The sequence below is a fragment of the Diachasmimorpha longicaudata genome, chromosome 11 (genome assembly GCF_034640455.1).
Source record: "Diachasmimorpha longicaudata isolate KC_UGA_2023 chromosome 11, iyDiaLong2, whole genome shotgun sequence".
NCBI lineage: Eukaryota > Metazoa > Arthropoda > Insecta > Hymenoptera > Braconidae > Diachasmimorpha > Diachasmimorpha longicaudata.
The window spans coordinates 4,798,310-4,822,999 of NC_087235.1; the positions used below are offsets into that span (position 1 = coordinate 4,798,310).

At 37.9% G+C, this 24,690-nt stretch overlaps 1 protein-coding gene across 6 annotated transcripts in view; it reads right to left on the minus strand.

The window, feature by feature from the left end:
- Tfap-2 (Transcription factor AP-2) overlaps positions 1 to 24,690 on the minus strand; it is a 97,092-nt gene that overhangs the window by 14,077 nt on the left and 58,325 nt on the right. For 4 of the 6 annotated variants that reach the window (XM_064131075.1, XM_064131080.1, XM_064131079.1 and 1 more), the window contains 3 exons: positions 12,546 to 12,923; positions 3,323 to 3,514; positions 2,772 to 2,823 (listed from right to left, as the gene is read on the minus strand). In XM_064131075.1, the coding sequence (XP_063987145.1) occupies positions 2,772 to 2,823; positions 3,323 to 3,514; positions 12,546 to 12,923 (622 nt within the window). Of the gene's footprint in view, positions 1 to 2,771; positions 2,824 to 3,322; positions 3,515 to 12,545; positions 12,924 to 13,978; positions 14,824 to 24,690 lie in introns of those variants that run through there. The other 2 variants (XM_064131077.1, XM_064131076.1) reach the window with 2 other exon arrangements.

Sequence of the window (24,690 nt, forward strand, 5' to 3'; positions counted from 1 at the left end):
AAATATCGCTGAATCGAGAGGAGTTACATTGGAAGAAAAAATTTTAAATGACAGCAGGAGTTCAGGATTAATTTTCAATAGAGTGACGTTCAGTTCATTTAAAAAAAAAAAAAAGATGGAGTTGATGAACTATCAAATTTGATGAAATGAGAGGAGCGAAGAAGAGAAGAACAGACTCTCGGATTTACAATTTTTCGTGTGCGGCAGAATCGCAAAAGCTTATTATTTTGAACTTTTATTAACTTTCGAATAACGAACCTTTTCACAGTGATAATTTAATTGTTGAATAATTTATTCGAAGTTATAATTGATTTTATTTTCATGTTCCTTGATTTTTCACCTTTTCCGATGGTTTTTACGATTCAATTTCAGTGAAATACGTAGATCATGGGTTTATTGTTGAATTATAAAGTTTGTTTGTTGAAAATTTCGATAACTATATATATTCTATATTTTGAACTGTATTTGTTCCGAAATGTTTGAATAAAAAAAAATGTAGCGACGAGCTCGGAGTCCAAGATGCAGTTCTCTCACAAAACATAAATTTCAAGCTATTTAAAAAAATGATATGGATAACAAAATGGATAAAAAATGGATAAACATGGGTAACCATACAGATATACTATTATAAGCGTCCATCGTGGAGTAATAAAGAGGGGCGGGAGAGCGTGTAACGAGGCATATAATAAGCCACGTTGACGTGCTCGCTCCATGAACAAACAGCCATCTGTAGGTAATACCCCTGTGGTGAAGGACCACCCCGAAAAACTAGCTACCCGCCATGAATATTACAATGACAATACAGAAATCCGATACGCCCGCGGGCACGTAATATTTTTTTTTTTAGTCGTACGTGTTGTGTTCACACCTAAGACCCTGGCGCAAGAGTCGCACTGCTGAATATTGGTAATTCTATAGCATTTGCAGTGGAGTGCCTGCATTGTCTATTGTCACAGTGCCACTCCATTATACGAAGAGCGATAAGTATAACTGCTGGTCCCCGGCAAAGAGACCAGTGTCACCTTCTGTTTATTTCCACGATTGTACTGCACATTTTATTAGGGATATCCAAGTTTTTTTTTTCCTACTGAGACTTCAACGATTTTCCATCATCAAAATTTGGGAATTAAATTGTGGGAAAATAATGTGAAAGAGATGGGGATTTTAGGGGGGAATTATTTTGTCGATCATCCGCTCAAAAAAATTATATTTTTTTATATTTCCCAAAGATTTTCAGAACTATAAACTTTAAAGACTAAAATCATTGTTAAATATCAGGAAATTTCGAATCAAATAGAACATGTTATGGGAGGAAAAAATCTAAGGCACTTGGATATAATAATTCATTCGTTCAATAACTAATTTCGCGTCAGGAAAAATAATTGAAAGTGTATAGTTTGTGAATAGTGTGATTAACTGCCACCGGGCGTACAGCAAAAAACCCCAACATAATTAATTGAAACCAAGATCACTGAATAATTTCATCGTATCCATGCTTATTTATTTCTCCATCGCTGCTGATAAACATGAATTTATTTATGTAAATGAATTTAATCAGTTTCCAGTGTCATTAACAAGTTAATTTATTTCTAATGGCGAATCATGTAAATGTGTCATTAACCTTAATCACGTAATTACCATTGTGTCATTAAGAATGGAGAATGTTATAGAAGTTATTTTGTCTGATAAAAAAAATATATATATTAATAGAGGTGAACATGAAAACCGTTGTGGTCTAATAAGCGGGTAATCTGGCACCTCAATGCGGTAATAACATTTGTACTGCGATAGGCACCAGCCCCCTCTTAAAATTGAGTTTCCCCACCCCTCGGATGTAATTTAATGCCGGTTTATGCTGTTCTTATTATTACATGTCAGCGTGGGTATTTGACAATCGTTCGGGGAGAGCATAAATCGAGAGGTGAATAAAAATTATTTTACATATAAAATAGAGAAATATATGTGATACACTGGAACAAAATATCTGGCACACTATTTGCCAGTCGTAGATTGCGCAAATAGTTTAGCTCCATTTTAGATTCGATCTACTAGCACTAGCTATATAAAACCAGTTGATCATTATGTATTCGAATTGGGGGGAAACAAGTGTATCGAGGTGGCTGGCCGTGCACTTTGTGGCTACTGATTTCATTTAATTTAATTAATGACTTTTTTTTCCCCGTAGTTGTACTTTTTCCCTTTTTTATTTACGAAACGAAAGTGTCAGGTCTGGTTCAGTACTATTTTTATGTCACCAGAGGTGTTTCATTGAACGGCGTTGAACAATTACCAGTGGTCAATGAAGGAGTCTGGGTCGATGAAATATGTAAATGGAATTTAGAAATTCCGGTTGGTATTCATGGGGAGATTAATTGGCCGGTAAATCATAATAATGAATTCGTGTTGAGGATATACAAGTGGGACAGCCGGTGCAATAAAATGGGCTTTTGAAAAATAACAGTTTTTCTGTTTTTTATCGTGGAGATGTTGGATTCTACAGTTGATTTGTTGATTAGCCCTAGTTGGTCACCCTCTGCGGTCCGACGATTTTGGTCACCGCGGGGAAACACCGTCGGGGTTATTTCACAAAACCGTTGCCCAACGCCGTCGATTGTGCCCGATGCATTGGGCGAGTTTTCGGCAAATAATATCTCGAACGATATTATTTAACATGGGGAACAATAACTCCCCTTTCTGAACTATTTTTTATCTTTAGTAATTTAGGAAATTATGTTGTCCCGTAATATTGTAAATTTAAGGAAAATACTCACTTTTTAAGAGTGGAAGGTCATTCATGAATCCCCCATCATCGACATTTGTATTCTGAAAACCAAAATAAAATTCCAATGAAGCACACAATAATCCAAATTAATCTCCACTCGTCAATTACAATCTGAGTGTAAGAGCGGCAGGAGAGGGGATGAAGAGAGTTGATTGATCTTGGGGAGCAATATTAAAGGAGTAAAGAACATTCCAGGATGTGAGGAAGAAAGCCAGGAGATACTTTGGAATTACCAAAGGGTCCGTTCAAGTATTCACCGAAATTAAATTCTTCGAGCTCTAGTCAACAGTTATATGCCAAACTGCCGTGCCCTGTATATTACATTATTATCGATGATTCAGGTTTTTTTTTTGGCAACGGACTTCACCCATTATTTCGATATTATTGCATATTTTCTCAACGCCGAGTGGGATATTATAAATTGCATCGATTAATAAAAATACTCCACACAGGGTATAATTAAATGAGAAAATTGATTAGTTATGGTGAGTATTTATCCTCCTCGATAAAAAAAAAATAATGCAATTTGCGATTACGTACATCGTCGCTCACCTGGGGGTCGTCAACGAGACTCGTGTGCAGAAGATCAGTCTGATCGAGTCCCGGTGGTGGTAGGAGGGCATCCGGACGTCGGACAGCTCCATAGGAGTCCACACCCCTGCCACCCCCGCCCCCACCGCCACCGGCGCTTCCACGACTTCCGTCGTAGGGGAAGGATGCGTGCATATTCGTCTGAAAACAAAAAAAAAACCGGAGATAAGAAACAATTGATCATTCATCAATCAATTTTTTCTTCTATTTCTAATTTAACTATTGGAATTGTTACACAGCATTGTCCATACAATAATGATTTCCTCTCACGATTGTATTTTTTTTAATGACGTACAATTCGATCATTTCAAATCGATCGGCAGATCGACATCTCATCGAATAGCGACAAGTAACGTGGCGATTCTCGAAGCGTCATGCTGATGACTTTGAGGAATATTGGAGAGACCAATTTACTCTGCAAATGCGATTCCATTAAGATAAGACACGCGAAGTTTATATTAGGAAATTGGTGTATGTATTGCATGGAGAGTTAAATATATCCGCAATGAGTGCTCGCGGGGGATTAATTTTTTGGTAATTATTGTGGGTCTATACACAAGGAACAAAGATTGATTTGTCGGGAATTAATCAGGTGAGGATTATGGAGAGGAATAGAGTCGATGAATATTTTTATTATTGAAGAGAATCGTGGAAATTAATTTTTTTGATACCAACTATTTTTTTATTGTTCCATAAACCGAGGAATATTTTCTGAGGATTTTTTCGTACACTTTTACTCCTGAGAAATTCTTCGGGTCATTTATAAGGATTTTACTACCAAAATTGAGTAGATTTGAATTTTTTAAATTGTAAAATTAATATGAAGAGATAAATATTGCATTCTATTTCCAAAATATTCTGTTTGCAATGAAAAATTGTCTGTGCTAAACTCATATCATATTCTATTTTTATCACTCGAATCTCCGAGTGTCTAGGCCAACCAACACGTGTCAAAAAATCAGTGAATTCGAAATGATGTCAGATTCTCCATATTAATATTCAAATCATATTCCCAAGTATCACAAAACGATCAGTCACGTTCTCCACCCCCTCCCCTCCACCCCACCTGGCCATTACCGTAGGCTCCATTCACTCTCAACCTAGTGGAGCACTCCTCCGCGAAGAAAAAATCCTCAGTATCAATATCAAGGAATCAAGCACGTGCGTAAAATAGTTACAGTATCAAAAGGTTATACCCACAATTCGTTTTCTCTCCTCAACTTTTTCCCCATATTTATACACCGCCCGCTTCTCACGGTCGTATATATAATGTCCTGTGATGCAGGAGAGCACGTTTCCCGGTAGCTCCAGGGCGAACCGAGATACGCGCAAAGACCCATGAGATTATTTCACGTTGACGCATGATCAGCACTGAAGATTATCAAATATATATTTCACTCCACAAAACAGCGAAAAAAAAAACCGCCGCATTTTAAAAAGGGGAGAAACTGCTGGTGATTTAAAATTTATGATTTATCTAAAATATGAGAACGAACGAGCGCTGTGATTGTAAAAGTTATGATTAAAAATTGGTAAATTAAATAAATTGGGAATTCAAATTAGCCGCGTGTGATGACTGAACTAATGAGTAAACGTTTATATAACAATTACATATATTGTCTGGACAGTTCCGCAATTTTTATCTGAATCGTCTGAAAAATTATGATACCGTCACGTCAATTTCCTCGGTTGATTACGAAATCGTCGAGTGAACTCAAGTTCGGTAATTTTGTCAGAATATTTCTCGTTATGTGAAATTGTTTCCGGAGCGTTTCGTAATTTTTATCGAAATTTACTGTCACTTAAATCTTCCTCGTGACTTTTCCGTAATTTTTATTGAATATTTATCTTCGTGTGTGCGTTAATACTCATAATTTTTTTGCTATCAACTTTGTCACGATTGCCACAGTCATATAGTCCCGAATAGGAAGTAGTTTGAAGTTTTATTGGCAAATCATTGCGAAAGGTGTCCCACTAAACGAGAAAGAAATTTAGAATGAACGCGTTGGCGCGAACGAGATCATTATCTTCATACGGAAATTCGGTCCACTTGATCTATTCAAGAACACATGGATTTTTAAATAATGTCTGCAGAGAGAAATATTCAATAAAAATGACCTCTTCCCGGTAATTCCCGAGCGACATCGAGTTGCCGAAAATTTTACGAAGTTGTCCTCCAACGTTTTCGGAGCATTCAGCAATTTCAGTCTAAATTTCCCGGGAAAAATTGCGGTACCGTCACGTCAAGTTTCTAATCACTTTCATAATCAGTAAGAGAACTTAACTTCAGTAATTTTTACTCACTATTTCTCTCCGTGTGGAATGGTATTTATCGTTAATAATTTGACGCGATGTTGACGTGAGAAAGAAAACCACAAAATCACTCAAGCCAGGAGATTATTTTGAAATTATGCAAATTTATCACTTTCCGAGGATGATGATTCTTCCCGAAATGCCCACTTTTCGCACGCACACCGAAAATACAAACACATGAGTCTGTATTAAGTGTGTCACGTAAATGGTAAAGGAGAGTTATGATGATGTTTATGTCGATTTTGATGGGACATGTGAATTGCTCATTTGATTTACACATTTTATACAACAACTGTATAATATGAGAATGGGTCTGATGCAGACCGTTCAATCCTAGAAAATACGCTTGCGGCTAAACATGAAACAAGACAATCGGTACATATCGCCCACGAGGATCAGCGATCGCCTCCTTTTCAAGTTAATTTAATCTCTATATTACAGCCCGACCTGTTTTATTCAACTGCTGAGGCTTTAGGATGGAGCATAACGTGGGGCAACCGATGGACGGAGATATTGTTTGATGTAACTTGTCGAAGGATTCAGCGGGTTCAGAGGCATTTAAACATGACTGTTGTATTCCGCAGTTCTACAGATATTCGCAATTAAAAAAATGAGGCAATTCCTGAAAATTGATTTTCTTTTCCGTTAAATTGCAATTTTTATTAAATTAATGGCTTTTCACGGAGGTAATTTACCCCCATATTCCAACCCTCCGAGATGATTTCAGTTTCCATCGCATTTAACTTCAAGTGGTCATCCTTCAGGTGGCGGTTTCACCCCCTCAACCACTCCCCAGTGTTTTCGTACTGCCCACCCTAACGAACTAATTTACAATCAGCCCTAGTAATTACCGTCTACTCCCAAAAAACATTCACCATTCGAAATTCCCATCAATCGGACATTCATCTTCGGTTCGAGTGGTTTACATTTTTTAATAGAAATCAGATACCGTTCAGTACCGATCGAAAACGAGCAAAGGTGAATCGATCAATCACATCTGCCACTATATAATTCCCCTATTCGGACAGCATCAACAATATCAGGCCGCCGAATGTCTGAAATTCACCGGAAGAAGTCCACCTCTAAATCCTACTATTTCGCAGTATATTTTTTATGAATTAATCCATCATCCTTTCGATCTGCAATACCGACATTTTTAAATAAATATTGACTCGCAACGTAACGTGTAACGAAATATTTATATAAAATCATCTGTTTATTATTGTTACCGTTCCCAACGAAAACCAATGAAGCAATGCGAAAGAGTGTCGATCAAGTTTCATATTTTTTTACAATTATGATTCGCATTATACTTCTACCTGTATGATACATCAACAGAGCCTGTTCCAAGAACGAAACTTTCACGTGATAAAAAAAAAAAAGCGGCGTTAATTAACCCGCGGGCGGTAAGTAGCCGAGGACTATTCGACTCGCATCTCGCTTGTAGTTATAAATTGATGTAACCAACTGTGTACAGTATGTGTATGTGTGTGTGTGTGGACCCGGCTAATGAGATGAAATGTGATCGCCTTTCTCTCGTTAAAGCTCCCTCATAGCGTTATACAAAATAATATAGCCATACTACATGTATTTCCAACCGATCACATATATAAAAACCATTTTTTTATCGTTTTATTGACGCTGTACTAGTTTGATTTCAACGGCAGATAAAGGCGGATACAATTAATTCGCGATCCGTGGAATACGTGAGAGAAAGAGTATCTCAGTTCTCATCTACTTCAGTGAGAAAAAAAAATATAGAAAATGTTCATAAATTCAATAATTTCAAGTCTGACTTTATCGCCCATTAAAGCCTCCTCTGCCATCGATTTATCGGTATTATAGCCTAAAATATGATGATTTTAATTTACGAATCTATAAATTATCACCTAATACTATTGGCAATACGAGTGTGCGACTGCGGTACTCAATCATTATTTTCTCCTCCCAAAAGTCACCGAATGAATGTCAATGAAGTCACGGAGGGCCTCCAACGGATGATTACATTAAAATTCGTATCCTTAATTTGAAAATTAGAAACGGACCCAATAATTACTCAGCGGTGAGTATGAGCTGTTGGATAATTTCAAAGGACCTCGATTGTAATTATTTTGATATTAAAGATAATAAAACCGAATGATTCCGAAAGTTTGTCTTCACAAAAACACAGAATCTAATGACATAGTGGCTCGTACGGGGTCACAGATGATGGGGAAAGACCAACGGTTTCATCTTCTCATGTGGTGTAACACACGTGTGCGGATTGAGGTGCAGATCTACAGAATTCCGGAGAATTTCCGCAGTGAACTGTTGGCGAATTTCACTTGAATGACATTTGGAACTTTCAGAGGAGAATTTTGGAATTTTTAATGACAGAGGTACAGTGACAGATTCTAAGTAATTATTTATGCTAAGTAGTCATGTGCTTATCCATCTGATTTATTTATCTAGAGGGATAAAGATCGGTAAAGTGGTAAAACGAGATAACTGAACTGAGTTTGAGTTGAGCTTTTGATAAATATCTCCGAATCTAAGAGAGATATCGTAATTTTTGTCATAACATTTGTTGTAGTACTCAATCTGCTCCATAAAAAAGAACTTGACAAAAATCTTGCTATCTCCCTTAGGTTCCGAGATATTCCATACTCTCCATACAATCATTGGGCGACTTAAATAACAACTGATTACTGAAAAAAAATTCCGATTTGTTTGAAACGAAAAATAACGCGAAATTTGAAGTAAATATTTTGTGAATACTCGCGCATCAACGATTGGTGTCTTTTCACGCATGTGTAGCAGATATAAATCAATGGACCCAGCCACGTGTATATCCAGACAATTCCTAAGATTTTCCGCAGTGGTGCTTCGGGAAAGATCCCCGAGATTTTTACCCGTTTAAAAGGGGTTGCCTCGACTTTGTCAGAGAGGGGATCCAACAATAATTCAAAACTGGGAGGGATGAAAGCTGAAAGGAGAGTAAGATAGCACATGGCATTCTATCCTCTTTATAAAGATATAATACGAAGCATGTACGTTCTTCAAGGATAAAGCTATTTGTTGGGGTTCAGTGGAAAGCACTCGGCTGATTGTTGGCTATTGTGAGCGCTAGTCATCACACCACAATGTCCCCCCGATGGTCCATCGATTCAATCTATTATCGAATCTCAAATATTCTCTGCAATAAAATCGCAGTCAACGATATCATGAGCAATTTGGCTTGTCCAATTATTAGAAGACACTGAGAAAAGAAATCTAGTAACTCCCTGACAATTCTGATGAGGTTTAAATTGTGTCAATTATATTGTTCTAGAACATGATCATGTTATTTATAACTTTGAGTGAACTCCTGCAATAATTATGAGCATTAAATAATTCATCGAAATTCTTCCCTGAAGAAAATCAGAAATTTATAAAAACTAAATAATTATTAATAGAGTTCATTCAGGGTCATGTAGAAAATACTCATCTTCTAGAGTAATTATTATAATTTAACCTAATTATGTCTCTCTTGGCAGTGGTTAGACCGGAGAAATCCGATTTTAAACAAATAAATATTTCTCTGAAGTAAATAAATATTTGGCAAAAATAATTTTTTCCTCTTCGTGTATAAGAATACATTTACACGTAAATAAATAATTTTTCTAAGAAAATAATTCTTCAGGAGGAGTAATATTTTTTTTTCAAAGTGCATCTTGATGTGTCAATCGTCGGATTAAACTCCAATTAAATCAGATGATGAAATATTTTTTTTTCTCTCAATGTTTCTAACAACATACACATCCCGTTCACGTGTGTGTCCCTCATCCTAACGCGGGCCATTCTCTAGCATTGCGATTCTTGGAATATTTCAACTCAAAGCAAACGTTCCCGGCATCTACCTCGGGGGGAATGTCGAAGCCCGGAACTTAATAAGCGAATTACTTGCGGAGACAGGAATATGTTGAGAGGGTAAGGCTAGTCCGGGCTTTATCCAAATTTAAAATCCCAGGCGTTCATGTCATCATTACTCCTGTCAGCAGTTTTTATCGAAAGGAACATTATTTACAATATAACAGGGTGGATTTACTTAAAATAATTGGGCATAATTGCCGCGAATTTGAACTGTCCAACCACATAAAACAGAGATTATATCGATTATGGAATTGACTGTGAAATTTAATGTGACAGTATCGTAATTATTCCCTCACGAAGCAAAATCTTGGGTAGAAATTAGAGCTTTAGAGGGCTAAATGTGGCACTCCGTCATTTTTAAGTCCACTTTTATCTGCAAATCTAGACTTGAGAGTATAATTTTCGCGATAAAAATAACCTTCGCTCTAAGCTTTTTCTTTCAAAAGTTCTTTCCGTGGAGACGATTCACATAAAAATTATGGAACTCCCCTCCAACCGCAGTTCGCTTCAGAATTACGGTACAGATACGTAATTTTTATTGAATATTTCTCTCGTGCAGATGTTTGTCATTCGAAAAAATTCAAGGGACCCCCAGACACCGGACGCTGGGAATTCACGAGTGTCTCGAATTTCCCCGAGTTCGGGGTGGCTTTTTATTACGTAAATTTTTTTTTTTCAAATTTATTTGGCATCAGAAATCGTTATGTGACACTCAGGGGGGTGAGGAGAGGGCAAAAAATCCCGGTCAAATCGGCAATCCCCTCGTCTTCCCCTCTCAGTCGGTTTTACAGACACGAAGGAGCGGCGAAGATGCACCGAGAGCGTCAATTAGAGTGAAATTTTTGCACCACGATACAACAACTCTTATTATCATTACCAACCCAGGAAGACGTGAATGTGAAAGTTTTTGTTTCGGCAGTTGATTGACTTTGGCTTTGCTTAGGTGGAGTAAGCAAAGATCGAATTGTGAAATATGGATGGTAGGTAAGTCATTATAAATTTGTTGTCTACTAAAGTATCAACTGATGGAGAGCAGGTTTGATGTATGGTTATCGTATGCGAACCAGAAGCCCCGAGACGATCATGAAGGGGGTTATAACGGTACTGGAATTCCATGTCCCCTTGCGATATAATTTTTTTTTATCTCTCTCTCTCTCTCTCTTGTATCACGAGCATACGCATCAAGGGCCAAAGCCGGACATTGATTGAATTTTTTGCAGAGGGTTTTTTTGGTCGGTTATACCCAGCGGGCCTCCCTCAATCTATTCGCTCAATTAAAATTGCCGGGATGAATTGTTTACTAGACAATGGGGGATGAAAAAAAAATATATGGAACGGGGAAGTGATCCGCGGATGGTAAGGGATGCGAGTGATATTGGAAGTTATGTTATTGTGAATGATTAAGGGGTTAATTATGGAAAATTATAGAAACCACTTGGGGGTTGACATCTTGGAGTTTTTTCTAGGGTACGTCGATCGCGGGGAAAAATAGGTGAATGAAAATAACGCGAGAGGTGCGTAAATTCCCCAGGGAAGACGTTGCGAACAGAAATTACGAAGGGCCCAGTAAATAATATGGAACGTTTCGTAAATAGTGCGCAGCGAGTTACGTAATTTTTACGGAACGTTCTCGTAATTCTTATCGGACCTTTGTTCTTAGTTGGCATTTACGGTATTTCCACGTAATTTTTACGAATATTTTAGTCCCTGGGCTTTTCGTCAATGTCGAGGTGTTAATCTAGGAGATTATTGGGTATTTCAGGTCGATGAAATTACGCAATTGTGAATGTCCGTTGGAAAGGGACCCACTTCACCGATGGTGGAATATACCTTCGATCAAATTCCAAACGTTTGGAGATAAAGATGACCTCGATAGTGTGAGAAATGATATCGACGTAGAAGATCACAGATATTCATTAATTTGTTTAAATGAGCGTTGGTAATGGGAAAATATGGAGATCTCGGAAATTAGATGTTAAAATAGGTTCCCATATCGGTTATCATTTTATATTCTTGTACTATATCGACTGACAGTTTTATTCAATTGACACGGAACTTTACTAACAACATAAAATTACCAAAAATTTTTTATTTCATTCGATAAGAACTTTTTTCCAAGGAATTCATTGATATGACGTCTCCATGTAATGAAAAAAAATTCAAACTTAAAATTTTAGTTCCGCAATATCGTAAAAACCACAAATAAATCACGATCCCGGAAATTGCGATCAAGACCTCTTCAATCTCCCTAAAATTTTTTTAGAGACATCTTTATTTAAAGAAATTTCCTAGCATGAGGTATGTTCATTTTTCATTTAAAACGAGACTTGTTGCAAGTTCCGCCAGGAACTCACCACTGGCCATCGCTCGAGGGTCTTCAGCCAAGTATTTACATTTTATGTACATAGTAGTTGGCAATAGCAAAAAAGATGGGTAGTATTTGGACTTTACTGAGTGAGGATAGAGAAAATAAAGATAATTTTCCAATACAAAAATTGAGTGTACGGTGCAGTACAGAATCATAATATGATGGCCGAGGAGTTAGAGAATTTCCCCAGTTATTGTTAGAAGAATCAAAAACTATAATAAAAATAGTAAAAGCAGAGATTTGTGCAACGATTATTTCTTACGAAATTCTTAAATTCAATTTTTTCTGATCTATAAACCTTCACGTGACTGTCAAGGTTACAAAAACTATCACCTCAATGGTTGTTATAGAACGTGGAAGTTATAGAACTTCCGGGTCATTTTTATTGACCTATTTCCCTCTGCATAAACAATTTAGATTTTTTCTCTCCTCCAAACGTCATGCGATTTCATTATTGGGAATTCAAAGGTAATTACCGAGCCGTTAAATTCCCCAACTAATTATTGAAATGGAATAATTAATCGTTAACAATTATCCCTGTAAAATGCGCCATTTTCCCGCACAAGTGCTACTGAATATTATTAAATATCAACCACTCACCACGTGGATACCCTCGGCGTCCCTCCTGAGATCTCCGCTCCTCTGTCCAGCGGAAACAGCTGCACTGAGATGATTGTAATGATGCTGATGGAGTGTATTAAGGGTTTGAGTATAAGGATCACCGACGAGATAATCGAGATGTTGGGGCTGTCCAAGGCCATGCTGTGGACTTGCCGGTGCATGATGATGGGTGGGAAAGGGGGGTGGAAAATAGGGTGGTTGAAAATCTGATGCAGTTGGTAAGGATGCACCAGCATGATGGGGCATACCACCACCACCATTGCCATTTCCTCGGTGTCCATGATGATGGGCACCCGAGTAGGGCGATGAATTGCCACCCCCAAGGGTGGATATGCCACCATGACTCGTCAAACGGTCCTGCAAAACAAAAATTAACCGAAATATTAGCAAAATATTTTCAAGATCTCCCCACAATGAATTGTATTAATTTTTTTATTTTTTTATTTTCCGTCTCACACGATGTTAGATCATGTCAGATATTTCAGGAGTTACATTTGACGGCTCGAGTCAAAGTACGTGCGTTTTTTTCCAAGAATAAATATCCAGCACATCCTCGCGCATCACGCAATAAATGAAGTGCTTCGGCCTTCGTCCAGTCATCGCCAGGCATTTGGTCAGTAATATTCTCGTTAAATCGACAGACACAGAAATGTTTTAATACAACTTATGTAATTCCCCATCATCCACCCCACCTCCCCCACGTGAACACGAGATGTTTGAGAACAGTTTGATTCGATGGCGGTTTGACATCGTACAGACATCGGTGACTGGGCAAAAAGCACAATAACCTTTCCATGATTTAGTGTCTCTACTGGAGAACAATCATAACACGAACCGGTGCCGAGTCACTACTCAACCTCTGAGTTGCAAAGAAACACTCGCAATTTTTATTTATACCTCGAGGGCTTTTCGGTAAATTTTACAACTCCGAACGTACGAAAGGTGCGCATTACGGATTATTTACTGCATTACATTTTCCACTTCTCGTTCACAATAATTATTCCATTAGATTAGATTAAACCTGACATTATAATTTTTCGAACTGTATAAACATCAATAGCTGACTGTCTCATCGAGTGATAAAACATCAACTTTGTTCAAAATTCCGATGGGTCATTAGAAAAACATATTTGGAAAATTGTCTCTCTCTCACTAATGAGATAATGAGGTATAAATACGGATAAATAGACGACTCACAAATGATTCATTTAATTATCCCACGGTTAAAAGTGTCTATTATCCAGTTATATTTCAACGTTTAAAACTCATTGTTGCAATAACCCATAATACCTCGACCTGAATGAAAAATACTCCTCTCTCATTTTTATCATATTTCTTCCCCTTTCCCATCTCCTCTCCCCACCAAACTCATCCTTTTTTCTCTCATCTCATAAATAAAAAATGCAATTCACCTCGACCTCGATGACAGTGGTCATATCAACGTGGGGAGCGTAGCAGAGTGCCAGTTTGTCGGCGGTTGGCGCCTCCGTTCGCGGTGGAAACATCTCGAGGACCTCCAGTTTGTCAACACTAAAACGAGGTGGGCCCAAATCGGCCTTACCTCGTATCACCCAACCAACTTTATTCACCGAACTGATAAATCACCCCTCATATCACACTAATAATCACCCGTTAAATCCAGATATCAATCGCACCGTCAATTATCCCTTCAAAATACCATAAACAATTACAAATAAAAATCACAAATCACAGTTACACACACACCCACACACTCGCCTTTCCCTCAATCGTATTCCTCAAATCATCTCCCTCATTTTGGTTCCCAGTCTTCCAGTAGATTCATATCGAACGTGTCACGGACTTTTAATTTTCCCAGGAGACCGTAAAAATAATAATCATCCTGTCCACCTCCGGATGATCCTCATTCGCACGTCTTCTTCATTTTTCAAAATTAGTCCCTCACACCACTTGTCATGCACACGCGTCTCACCGGACCGATGTCAACAGCTGATTCGTGTTATCCTAGTTGATGTTGCGCCGGTGACTGAATCGTCCCCGAAGCGACGGAGACGCGAAGACCACTAGGAGACGATAGTCCAAAGCTCGGCCGGTGCTATTCCTTACCACCACCACTGGCCTCTGGACTATCAACTCTGCCACCACCCAACGCTGACATCGACCACTAGTCTGCACATTGTTATCGATACACAAATTATTTGCATTAGCGAGTGCAAATCGCGATGGTGAACAATTTTTTTTTTCCTTGTAGAGGTGTCGACGAACCGCTGCAGACCGCTCGACTACTGAATTGTGTGTAACACGCACGTGGCACGGGTACACACGCTAGATCAACCCAAACTCAGGATACCCCTCCTCCCCCCTTACGCCCCCCTCCTACCCCCGGCCCCTCTCTCCCTCTTTTTCACGGGCGTTAGGCAGTGGCCTAGTGTGATTGCGCACAGCCCAGGCCCCCATGTGGGACGCTGGATGGGGCTGATGGAGACGCCCCTTGAGCGAATAGCCGCGAGGAGATGTTTTATCCATCCAACACGAGCTGCTCCTTGGGTACGATGTAGGGAACGTATCTCTCGGTGGTCGGTGTACCGCAGATCGCGACGAGGCCTTCGCTCGTGATCATCTCTTCAGATTGTCGTGGGGTTCGATGAGTTGGATAGTTTCGTGATAACGAGGAACTGAATAATTATTGTTATTGATGGAGATAGTTGGGTGGGTTGGGAGAGGGGTTATAGGAGGTTGAGAATATTTTAGGGATATTTTTAGCAATTTTTGGGACATTTTTGGGGTTTTAAATGCGGAGAGTTAAGGCGACGGTGAATATTCATTGATTGACTTGAAATATTGATCGGTGAAGACATCAAAAAATTTTATGATGGTCTCCGAAAGGTACTGCTAAGGATCGACAGTCTGGGAACCTCGGGTTGAAGGTTTTTTTTGCATTTTAATTGCATTGATTTTTGGAAAAATATTATTGTTGAAAATTCAGAAATGTTGGGGCGTGAAAAGGATGGAAATTGTTGATTTGGATTTAATTATTCTCTGGAAATCAGTAGAAATCGGAAAAATTCGAGTGAATATAGTCTTGAATTGGCAATTAATTGCAAATTTATCGTAATTCGGTCCTGAATATTCATTATTTAATTTAAAATTCAAATAAGCTGAGGAATTGTGATTATCACGAGATTCGGAATATCATTAAATGTCAAATGTGAACCTCCCGGATTTTATTCTTCTGATATCGTATTTAATCAGGTTTTCCTAAAAATGACTGGGTCATCGCTCACGAAAGTTTTCTTTTTCCTGACCGTGAAGATCTTTGAGAAATGCTATAAACGTCATATTGAATGTAATTTATGAATGAATTTAATTTATCCTATGAATTTAATATAATCTTCAAAATATTTAATCGTCAGATATTGAAATCTTGATATAATTGTTTAAAATTCAAAGTGATATTTTCAATCGCAAAAATCACATTCTCAAGGCTTTTGTCTGTCTCTGGATTGCGTATATTTTATGGAAGATAAAATTCGGCAGAATTTTCAAAGCATTCAGAACTCGCCCTTTTTTGAGAAACTCTAACAACAAAATAACACGTATTCCCATGCGAATTACTAAATAAAGGCCTCGTAAAGAGGTATTTATTTTTTATTTTGTAACCTCGTAAAAAAATAGGTGATGAAATAACGATTTTTTCAACATATAACGGGGATCATTGAATTTTGAATAATTCATTTTTAAATACATCAGAAAGCTCGTTATTTTCAAATAAATTGTACGCGGCTATATAACTTTTCTTTCACATTCCTCGCGCCCTCTCTCTCTTTCTCTCTTGTCTTATAATTCTCTTATGCTTTATCTATTTTTCTATTTTAAACTTTTTTTCACCGCGACTTCCGGTATTACACGGCGCTCTAATATTCTATATTATAATATATTCAATTGTTTGTCTTCCATACGGGGCTCGTATGTTAACTCTCTCCTTTCTCCCCTCTTTTTATGGTCGTTAATCACAGTTTTAGTGATCCCCATGGATAGAGTACTCGTATCGCTCTTCACCCGTTTCTTTTATGCACTTTTTATCTGGTACAAGGTTGCATGTTTACAAATGGATCAATAAATCTTAATATAATTTTTAAATAAATCATTTCATTGGACGGGAGCAGCAGTGGCTACTGGAAAAGTAGACAACTTGACCGAGACATACTTTATTTTTTCGAACACACTGTGAGAAATTTTTTGTAATTTCAGTCACAATAACATGACAATTTTCGATTTCGGAAGTTTGGATTAGCTCTACCATCATGTCGGTATTTTAACATTTTTCAGTTGTCTACTTTTCCAACTAAATGAGTGAGTAAAATTCGGGAAAAGTCTGACGTAGTCAGTATTACCTCAATTAAATTCCGGAGAGTATCAATATTTTTTAAAAATACCTCCTCCTGGTAAACAAATAATAGAACTTGTTTATTAAACGGTAGATTGTCTATTGCGGAATGTTAAAAAATTTGTTGGTTTTGATGAAATTTTTTTCACGCAATAGCTCCACTCAAATTTCCCAACTGGAAATTTACTGTTTGACGAAAAAATAAAAATGGAAAGGGAAATTTCAGTACAATTATCCCACGAGTCGATAGAAGTTGCAAAAATTCTCGTACATGAGGTACATAAGAGTCTCTGATCAGCTAAATCCAAGACCATCTACTGATTGATCACCTCTTTTTTCGAAATTTCAACCATGTGATTAGTAATCACATCGAGTGCCAATCAAGGCAGAAGGAGCGTTCTTTTAACGACTGGCGTTAGTTAATCCGTAAATGTAGTTCAAGTGATCAGAAACCCTCTCGATATTATCGGAAATTCAGTGTAATTTGGTGTTAAGTATTCACGTTTTGATTGAAAATTGAGACATGTTGGGCAATTCTCGCCTCTCTACTGTCCAAAACTCATAACTTCCATGGAATTTTCATAGAAATGGCTTTATAATAACCTTAACAATTTCTTTGTTCTTCTAATAATCAAAAGTCAATTAAATTCATTGAGACGTTCAAAAGAACTTGATTCGAGATATTAGAAAGTCTCAAATTAATGCGGTTAAAAATCATAATTAGTAGTAAATTGTCCGTTAAATTTCCACTTTTATCTACCAGTTAAACTGGAATAAAGCGTTATATACAAAGAGCCTCAGTGACGTTTTTTATTCCTCTTTCCGATCGAAGCGAAAACGGATACTACAGATATTTTGTTCGCGTACTCGATTGATATACAGTGGTGCAAGCTTCCGCTGGTCAGACTGGTTCCATCTGGGTAGACTGAGAATGAGTTTAAAAAATCTGGGAAAAAAAAAATTCCACTCCCCTGTTGGTGAGACAGGGGTCGGAGAGGGAGGGGAGTGAATATAGGAGACATTTGGACAGACACCGCTAGTAGCTAACATTTTTCATCGAATTTATTGGTAATCGATGCAAAGTATCGAGTATTAATAACGAAGAGAAAAATGTATATGAATGTCCCGACACACCCGCTACGATTATGAGGTCTTGCGTGGGACGAGAGAGTTATTCACTCGATACCACCTGTGAGCTGCTGGTATCATCCTGTTGACCGTGTTTTTTACTTTTTTGTTTTTATTTTTGAATGTCCCACGAGTAATGAATTAATTATGTGAGGTAATGAGATACGATCGGGGATGGATAGTGTATGTGTGCTTGTAAGTGTGAAGGTAATGGGTTTTATTGACGGAAATATTTGGTTTTGGAATCGATACTACGGTGATAGAAATTTATTTATGAAAGTTCAAGTCTAATTGGCGATTTTCCTATTTTTTAAATATTTTTAATGGTTTTTTGAACGTTTAAAGACAATTCTCTAATGTTTTCAGTGATCGCAGGCGTGAAACTAACGACCGACATCAACGGAAATTTGAAATGCTGAATTGAAAGATCAATATCCGTCAATTAAAGAGTTATTGAGAGGTCTCTCAAAACCAAAGTTAGTTATTGAAACATGAAAAGTTGAACGATTACAATACTTTGATTCGAAATAAAAAAAAATTCAATGGTGTTGTCATAAGTGAATAAACAAATTTCTCTCCATATACAAGGCCTTACGAAATTCATGATGAAATTTATAATTCATCTACTACAAGACGTTGAAAATAGAAATAAAAAACATGAAACCTTTCACACATGAAGAGAAATTTTTCAGAAAAATTTTAGTACTAACACTGATAATTTTCAGAAACGCGTAAATTTTCTCGTGGATTTCCATGAGAACCGACAGCATTAGAACTTTTCTAGAAATTTCTCTTCAGATGTTGATAACCATCTGAGTCACAGAAAAATCATCAGACTGATAATTTCCTCGTCAAGCCAAATTTCGACATTAAAGAAATATTTTCCCGATAAAAATGAAAATTGTTGTGGTGGTGAATTAAAAATTGCTCTCCCGGTGGATTGGAATTTACCAGTCGTTTTAAAATGCTCGTTATTTACAAAAAAAATTAGTGAACTAACGGGATAAAATTTCTCTAGCCTGGAATAAAAATTGATCATCATATTTTTACTTTTACTAAGTTTTGGGGTAAAGTGAGATAACGATTACTCCGGATATATTTTTGTTCAGAACGTTGGGGTATTTTTTTGTAGGAAATTTCTCTCCGCCCAGGTATCAATTATATTTCATAGTCAACTTTCGTTCCCAATGTTCAATCAATTACTGATCAATGACTGGGCCGTAATACGTATCAATTGTTGATTACAGGTATTGGTGGGTAGTTATTTCATCACTGGAGCGAATACAAGTGGAAGGAAATAAGTTGAATGATCTGGTGAAGTGATAAAAACTGAATAGTTGAGATGCCTCAGGTATAACGATTGTAATAATGAGGGAGCCATTAGAATTTTCCGGTCGTTAACGAAAGTGACGACGAAAATTGACGAAACGACACAGTCAAAATAATCGTACCATCGTATCCTTCACTGTTTTTATTTTTTTTTATCTCTTCTCAAGTTTTTAGATTGTATGTGTGTCTCGTGACAAGCGCTGTTAAATTTATTGCTCTCAGCTCATACCACCCCTCTCACCATATCCTTTCTACACTTGGCAATAAAAAGCACCGTTAACTGTGCGAGTGATAGTTTGTGTATATATGTGTCTCGCAATATGCGTCCGTTAGGACTTTGATTGATTTTTTTACAATTGATGATAGAGAGCACCCAACGTCATAATTTAAATCAGTTTCCTTTTGCCATTGATTCTTCTGACAATCTCAACAAACGGTTCAATGCACAGAGTGAGAAATAGTCTGAAGTTGAGAATATTGTTTACAATTTACAATACAATAAATTTATCTTTGAACAGCTGGGGGCGAAATTAAAAATTTACCATAAATACTGACTGAAGGGAAAAATTGAATAGAAATCAAATTTCTAATTTTGAGAAATTTTATAACGATGCAGTCACATTAGACGATTTTTGAGTTCAATTGCCGATGTCTGGACTTGATCTGAAATTCTCAATCGAAATTTTTAAATTCTTCTGAATTCAATTTTTTGGAAATTATCCAGTTATTCTTCGGAGTCAGTGAATCAACGGGAAGACAAAATTGTGAAGTGGAAAAATGTGGCATCGGTTACGTAAGTCAATCGCTTCCGACATATTCTAAGAATTTTTATGTGAATTCAAATTGTGAAGTACTTTATCATTAACTAATCAGCCAGTGATAGGTACATATTTTTCCCATAACTTGTTCTTCAACCTGGTTCATTCTAAGTCGTGAGACTTCTGCGTGAATGAATAAGTCGAAGTTATAAGCTGTTTTTCCAAACTAAAGGAATTTTATTCGGATAAAAATGAAAATTGTGTCGGCAAAGTAAAAATTACTGCACCGGCTGGAAAATTAACAAAAAATGGGGTGGAGGGGATTGCTGAGTGAATAATCAAAAATCGACTAAAAATTGAATTATCTTTTCAAAAAATATTCAAATGCTAAAACCACTTCTCCCACAAATCCTCCTTTTCAAGTTGAGTAACGACATAAGAAAAAACCTCCGATATTATTAATTTTCAACTTATCCCACGAGTGATGCATACTGCACCCTCTCATACAGTATTGTACCCACTATATTATCCATAATATAACTTGGCAAACTGGATCGGCGCCAGAAAGCGTTTCACCATTTTTTTACCCGAGGACATTAAAAAAACTGTTGTTTTTAAACAGTAAAAAAAACTTTACGAAGAAGCGCCGAAGGAATTCGACATTGTTGAATTTAAAGAGTGTAACGGGTAACGAAAATTATCCAGTTGATGAAGGAGAACAAGTCCAGAGAAAATTAAAAAAAAAAAAAAAAGATGAAGAGTCGTCGTCGGCGTTGTGCATTGCACAGAGAATAAAAGGTGTGGTATTCTCCGGTGGGACGCAACGGCGTGTTAACAAATTAAGCGAGGCAGATTTTCGTCTGCCGGTAATTTTACCTTCTCCCATACCCACCCCATCTCCCCCCTTACCCGCCCAACCCCCTCCTGCCCGCCCATCTCTTGTGCAATTCACCGTCATCCACCGACCGCAATTGCGACCCTTAACGACACGCCGAAAGCGAAGGAGACACGTACAACAAACGATTTGAGGAGAGGAAGCGATTGAAGGTGGAACAAAAAAATTATCAAGACGAATGGAAATAAATACATGACGAATAAAAGACCTGAACGCACATACAAGTGAGACGATCGAATGAATTCTGATGTTAGTGGGAGAGGGAAGTCGCTAAACGACATTCCAGTCGGTCCATCCACAGCGCCATTCAACGGTAACCAACGTGCAACGCCCTTATCCTACTTTACCTCAATGCGAATTTCGCTGGTTTATGTGCCTGGTTGTCCTCCCCTCCGCCCACCCACAAGCGCACCCCAGGGGATCGGACATCGTTGATCCTTCCACCCCGAATCTTGTACACCATCCGAACTAGTGAAGGAGACAATTCATATGACTAAAGAAGAAGATGTGGTTTTCTCGATTTATCGAATTTTGAGAATCAGTTTTTAATCGATTTGAGAGATAATCGATAGGGAGGGATGACAAATAGAGGTTAAGGGTGGTTATCATGCATATTTTTCGTAATTTTGAATTCTCAATGGCGAAATGCTGTGTAACCCCATCGTCACAACTGCCGGATAACCGGCCAAAACTTTCCAAGAATTTTCAGCAAAAAAATTTCAACAGGACATCAAATACCCGAATGACTCGGTAGCAGCCGTGACATTGTCGTGAGAATGATTACCCAGTCGATTAAAAAAGAAATACTCAACTGGTGATTATTGGTCGTTTGGGGCTCACTGATCGATCTCAAAAACGACCAGGACTACGATGTTATTCACCGTTAATTTTCGGCTGGTGAAGATCATGCGAGAGAGAGAGAAAGAGAGAGGGGACGCTGGCTGTGCGTGGACTCTGTAGCTGAGAAATATATGGAGGGTTCGAGATAACGGTATCGACGTCGATCGTTGCGTGTGCACATTATAACCATGTTCACATTATATGGACATCAGTATCCTAGAAATTCTTTGATTCACTTTCTTCCAAAAGCCCCATCACTGCAGGGCCTTCCCAATAAATTCATGCGCATGGGAAAAATCGTGTGAATCAGTGGATAAATGTTTTTTTTAAATGCGCATTAATGGAAATTTTCTGAATACTTTTGACACTAATGGGCCCACCAGGGCCCAGTCGGTGGAATATTTCACGTCAAATAAGGAATTGTTGAAAAGTTTGTGAGACATGAAGAGAGAGGGACAGAATTAAAAAAAAAATTACATACTGACGATTTAGAAGCCATGGAAGTCGCTCCTTTATGGCAGGCGATAATGCGTAATGACAGTTGAACACTTAACGTCCTGGGTAATTCGCGGATATAATTGTCGCGAGATTCTGTATAATGGTTCCCACGTTTTGTCCATTAGGATCTGCAACGGCTTTTCGATATCATTGAATCGCATTATATTGGTAATCGTCGGGCAAAAAATGAGAGATTTGAGAGTAAATTGACGAAATGAAATTTAGCGGTTTTGTGTTATCTCGAGGCATGTCAATGGCAGCAGTTTGAGGAGCAACTACGTGGTCAGTGTAATTGATGGCAATCGCGCGCGGCTCGCGAATAAAACGTGCCGCTAGAAGACGTGCGACGCACGCTCTTTGGTGCAAGATAGAAGAGAATTGTTTTAATTTCTTTTGCCGTATGTACCTCCGACCGATACAAAATTCCCGCCCCTCTCCCACCCCTTAACCCCCTTGGACGTTCCACTCGGTCTGGTGCGTTTGCTACACAAATCCATAATGGGTAGTGCGTAATTAGTTGAGGCGATTGAGCGCGCGAATCGATGGCAATGCCATTCGTGTGATTACAAAAAGGTGGATAGAGGAGTGAGTGAAAAACAAGTTGCAAAAATTGTCGCACGAAGCGCAACTCTTTCAAGACCAGTGATCGCATCCTTTATAAGATCACGCCGAGATCTAGATCTGATGGACAATGAGGGATAAAAAATAAATGAGTGGATTTATAGGTTCAGAGGGGGTAAAGAGATTTTCTGATAAATCGGAGATTTATTGGGCATCTGGTTCATATCAAAGCATTCATATCAAAGACGTTGAATTTTTGACTCATTGAATATTTCAGAATATCTGAATATTTATCATCATTCATGGAAAATACCCGAGATAATAATTTGATAAAAATTTCCACGAGAGTAACCGGAAACTGCTGTCACGAATTTTTTATAATTTAACAACTTCAAAAAATGAATAACCAATTTCCCACAAGTGAATGAAAATAAGAATAAAAAAAATCCCTCGAATGATTGGTTCGACACATGAATGAAGCACTGTCAACAGTTATTCTCCGCCTAATCATCAAAAAAATCTAATCTTGACGAAACCATTAAAAAGCCCATCTAATGGATAAAATTCCGATGAAATACCCATTGGCCAAGGCCCACGTCCACATCCCACTGGCCTTCAACTATGACCAAATTCAATACTCCCATTCAGCATCATAAACAATCAGAAACACAGACATACGCCAGAAGCGAAATAGAAGATCGATACAGATAAAAATATTGTGATTAAGAAAGTTCGAAAAAAATAATACTTCAAAGAGAGGAGAAATCCACTGACAAACGATAGTTTCGAAAACGGTACCGTCATCGATATCGATCAATCAAATCATTTTGTCTCGTGCTACAATCACAAACCCAGCGAAATACGATTAGCGAGGGATTGACAATTCGAATTAGCCGGCGGCATTGCTTCCACACGATAGCCAATAGAATCTATATATCGTACTTGGGATTTGAACGGGTCTCTCACCGCGTGAAAGCCCACTATCTGTACTACATAATGTTGTCGCAGTGAGTATTGCCAAGATGCAGGAGGCTCATGCATAAATACATGTCGGGTTCCTGTGGTGGATAAGTACCGACGTAACAGCCAAGGGGTATAGGCCGACAGGCGTGTGCAGGTGCCTCCGAGGCAGCCATTCATTTTTTTCCTCATCCAATTTTTTTTTTCTCCAATTTTTTTTTTCTACCTCCATCGGCAATTTTCCATAGACATCCTGCATTGAAAATTAAGCCTGAACCTTTAAGGATATTCAACAAGTTTAACAATTTTTTTCCCCCACATGGGGAGAGAAATATTCAATAAAAATTATGGATCACGTCATCGTGATCTGGACAAAACTGCAAAAGCTACTCCACCGTCCTCAAATCTCAATAGAAAGCCACCGATAATTTCGTGTTCATTCACCAGCGCATACACCGAGAGGTGAAAGTCTTGGCCCATCCTTGTGATCGCAAAAGTACCCACCTATCATCACTAATATTACCTCCATAATTACCACCTAGATAACTCAAACTGAGATGAAAAAAAAATAATAAATCACCTATCTAAAACCCATTAGAAATATTTGGAAATACTCATTGCGAAATTAAAAGGCCCCTCCATATTCATTGACTCAAAAAATAATCACCTAGGTACACATATATTCATCCGTAATTATCTCTGATCTCGATGTTGACGTGAAGCCTTCTTTTTCGAGAGAGGCGGTAACGCGATAGGTCGACCCACTTTTTCTGACATTGACGTGGATGC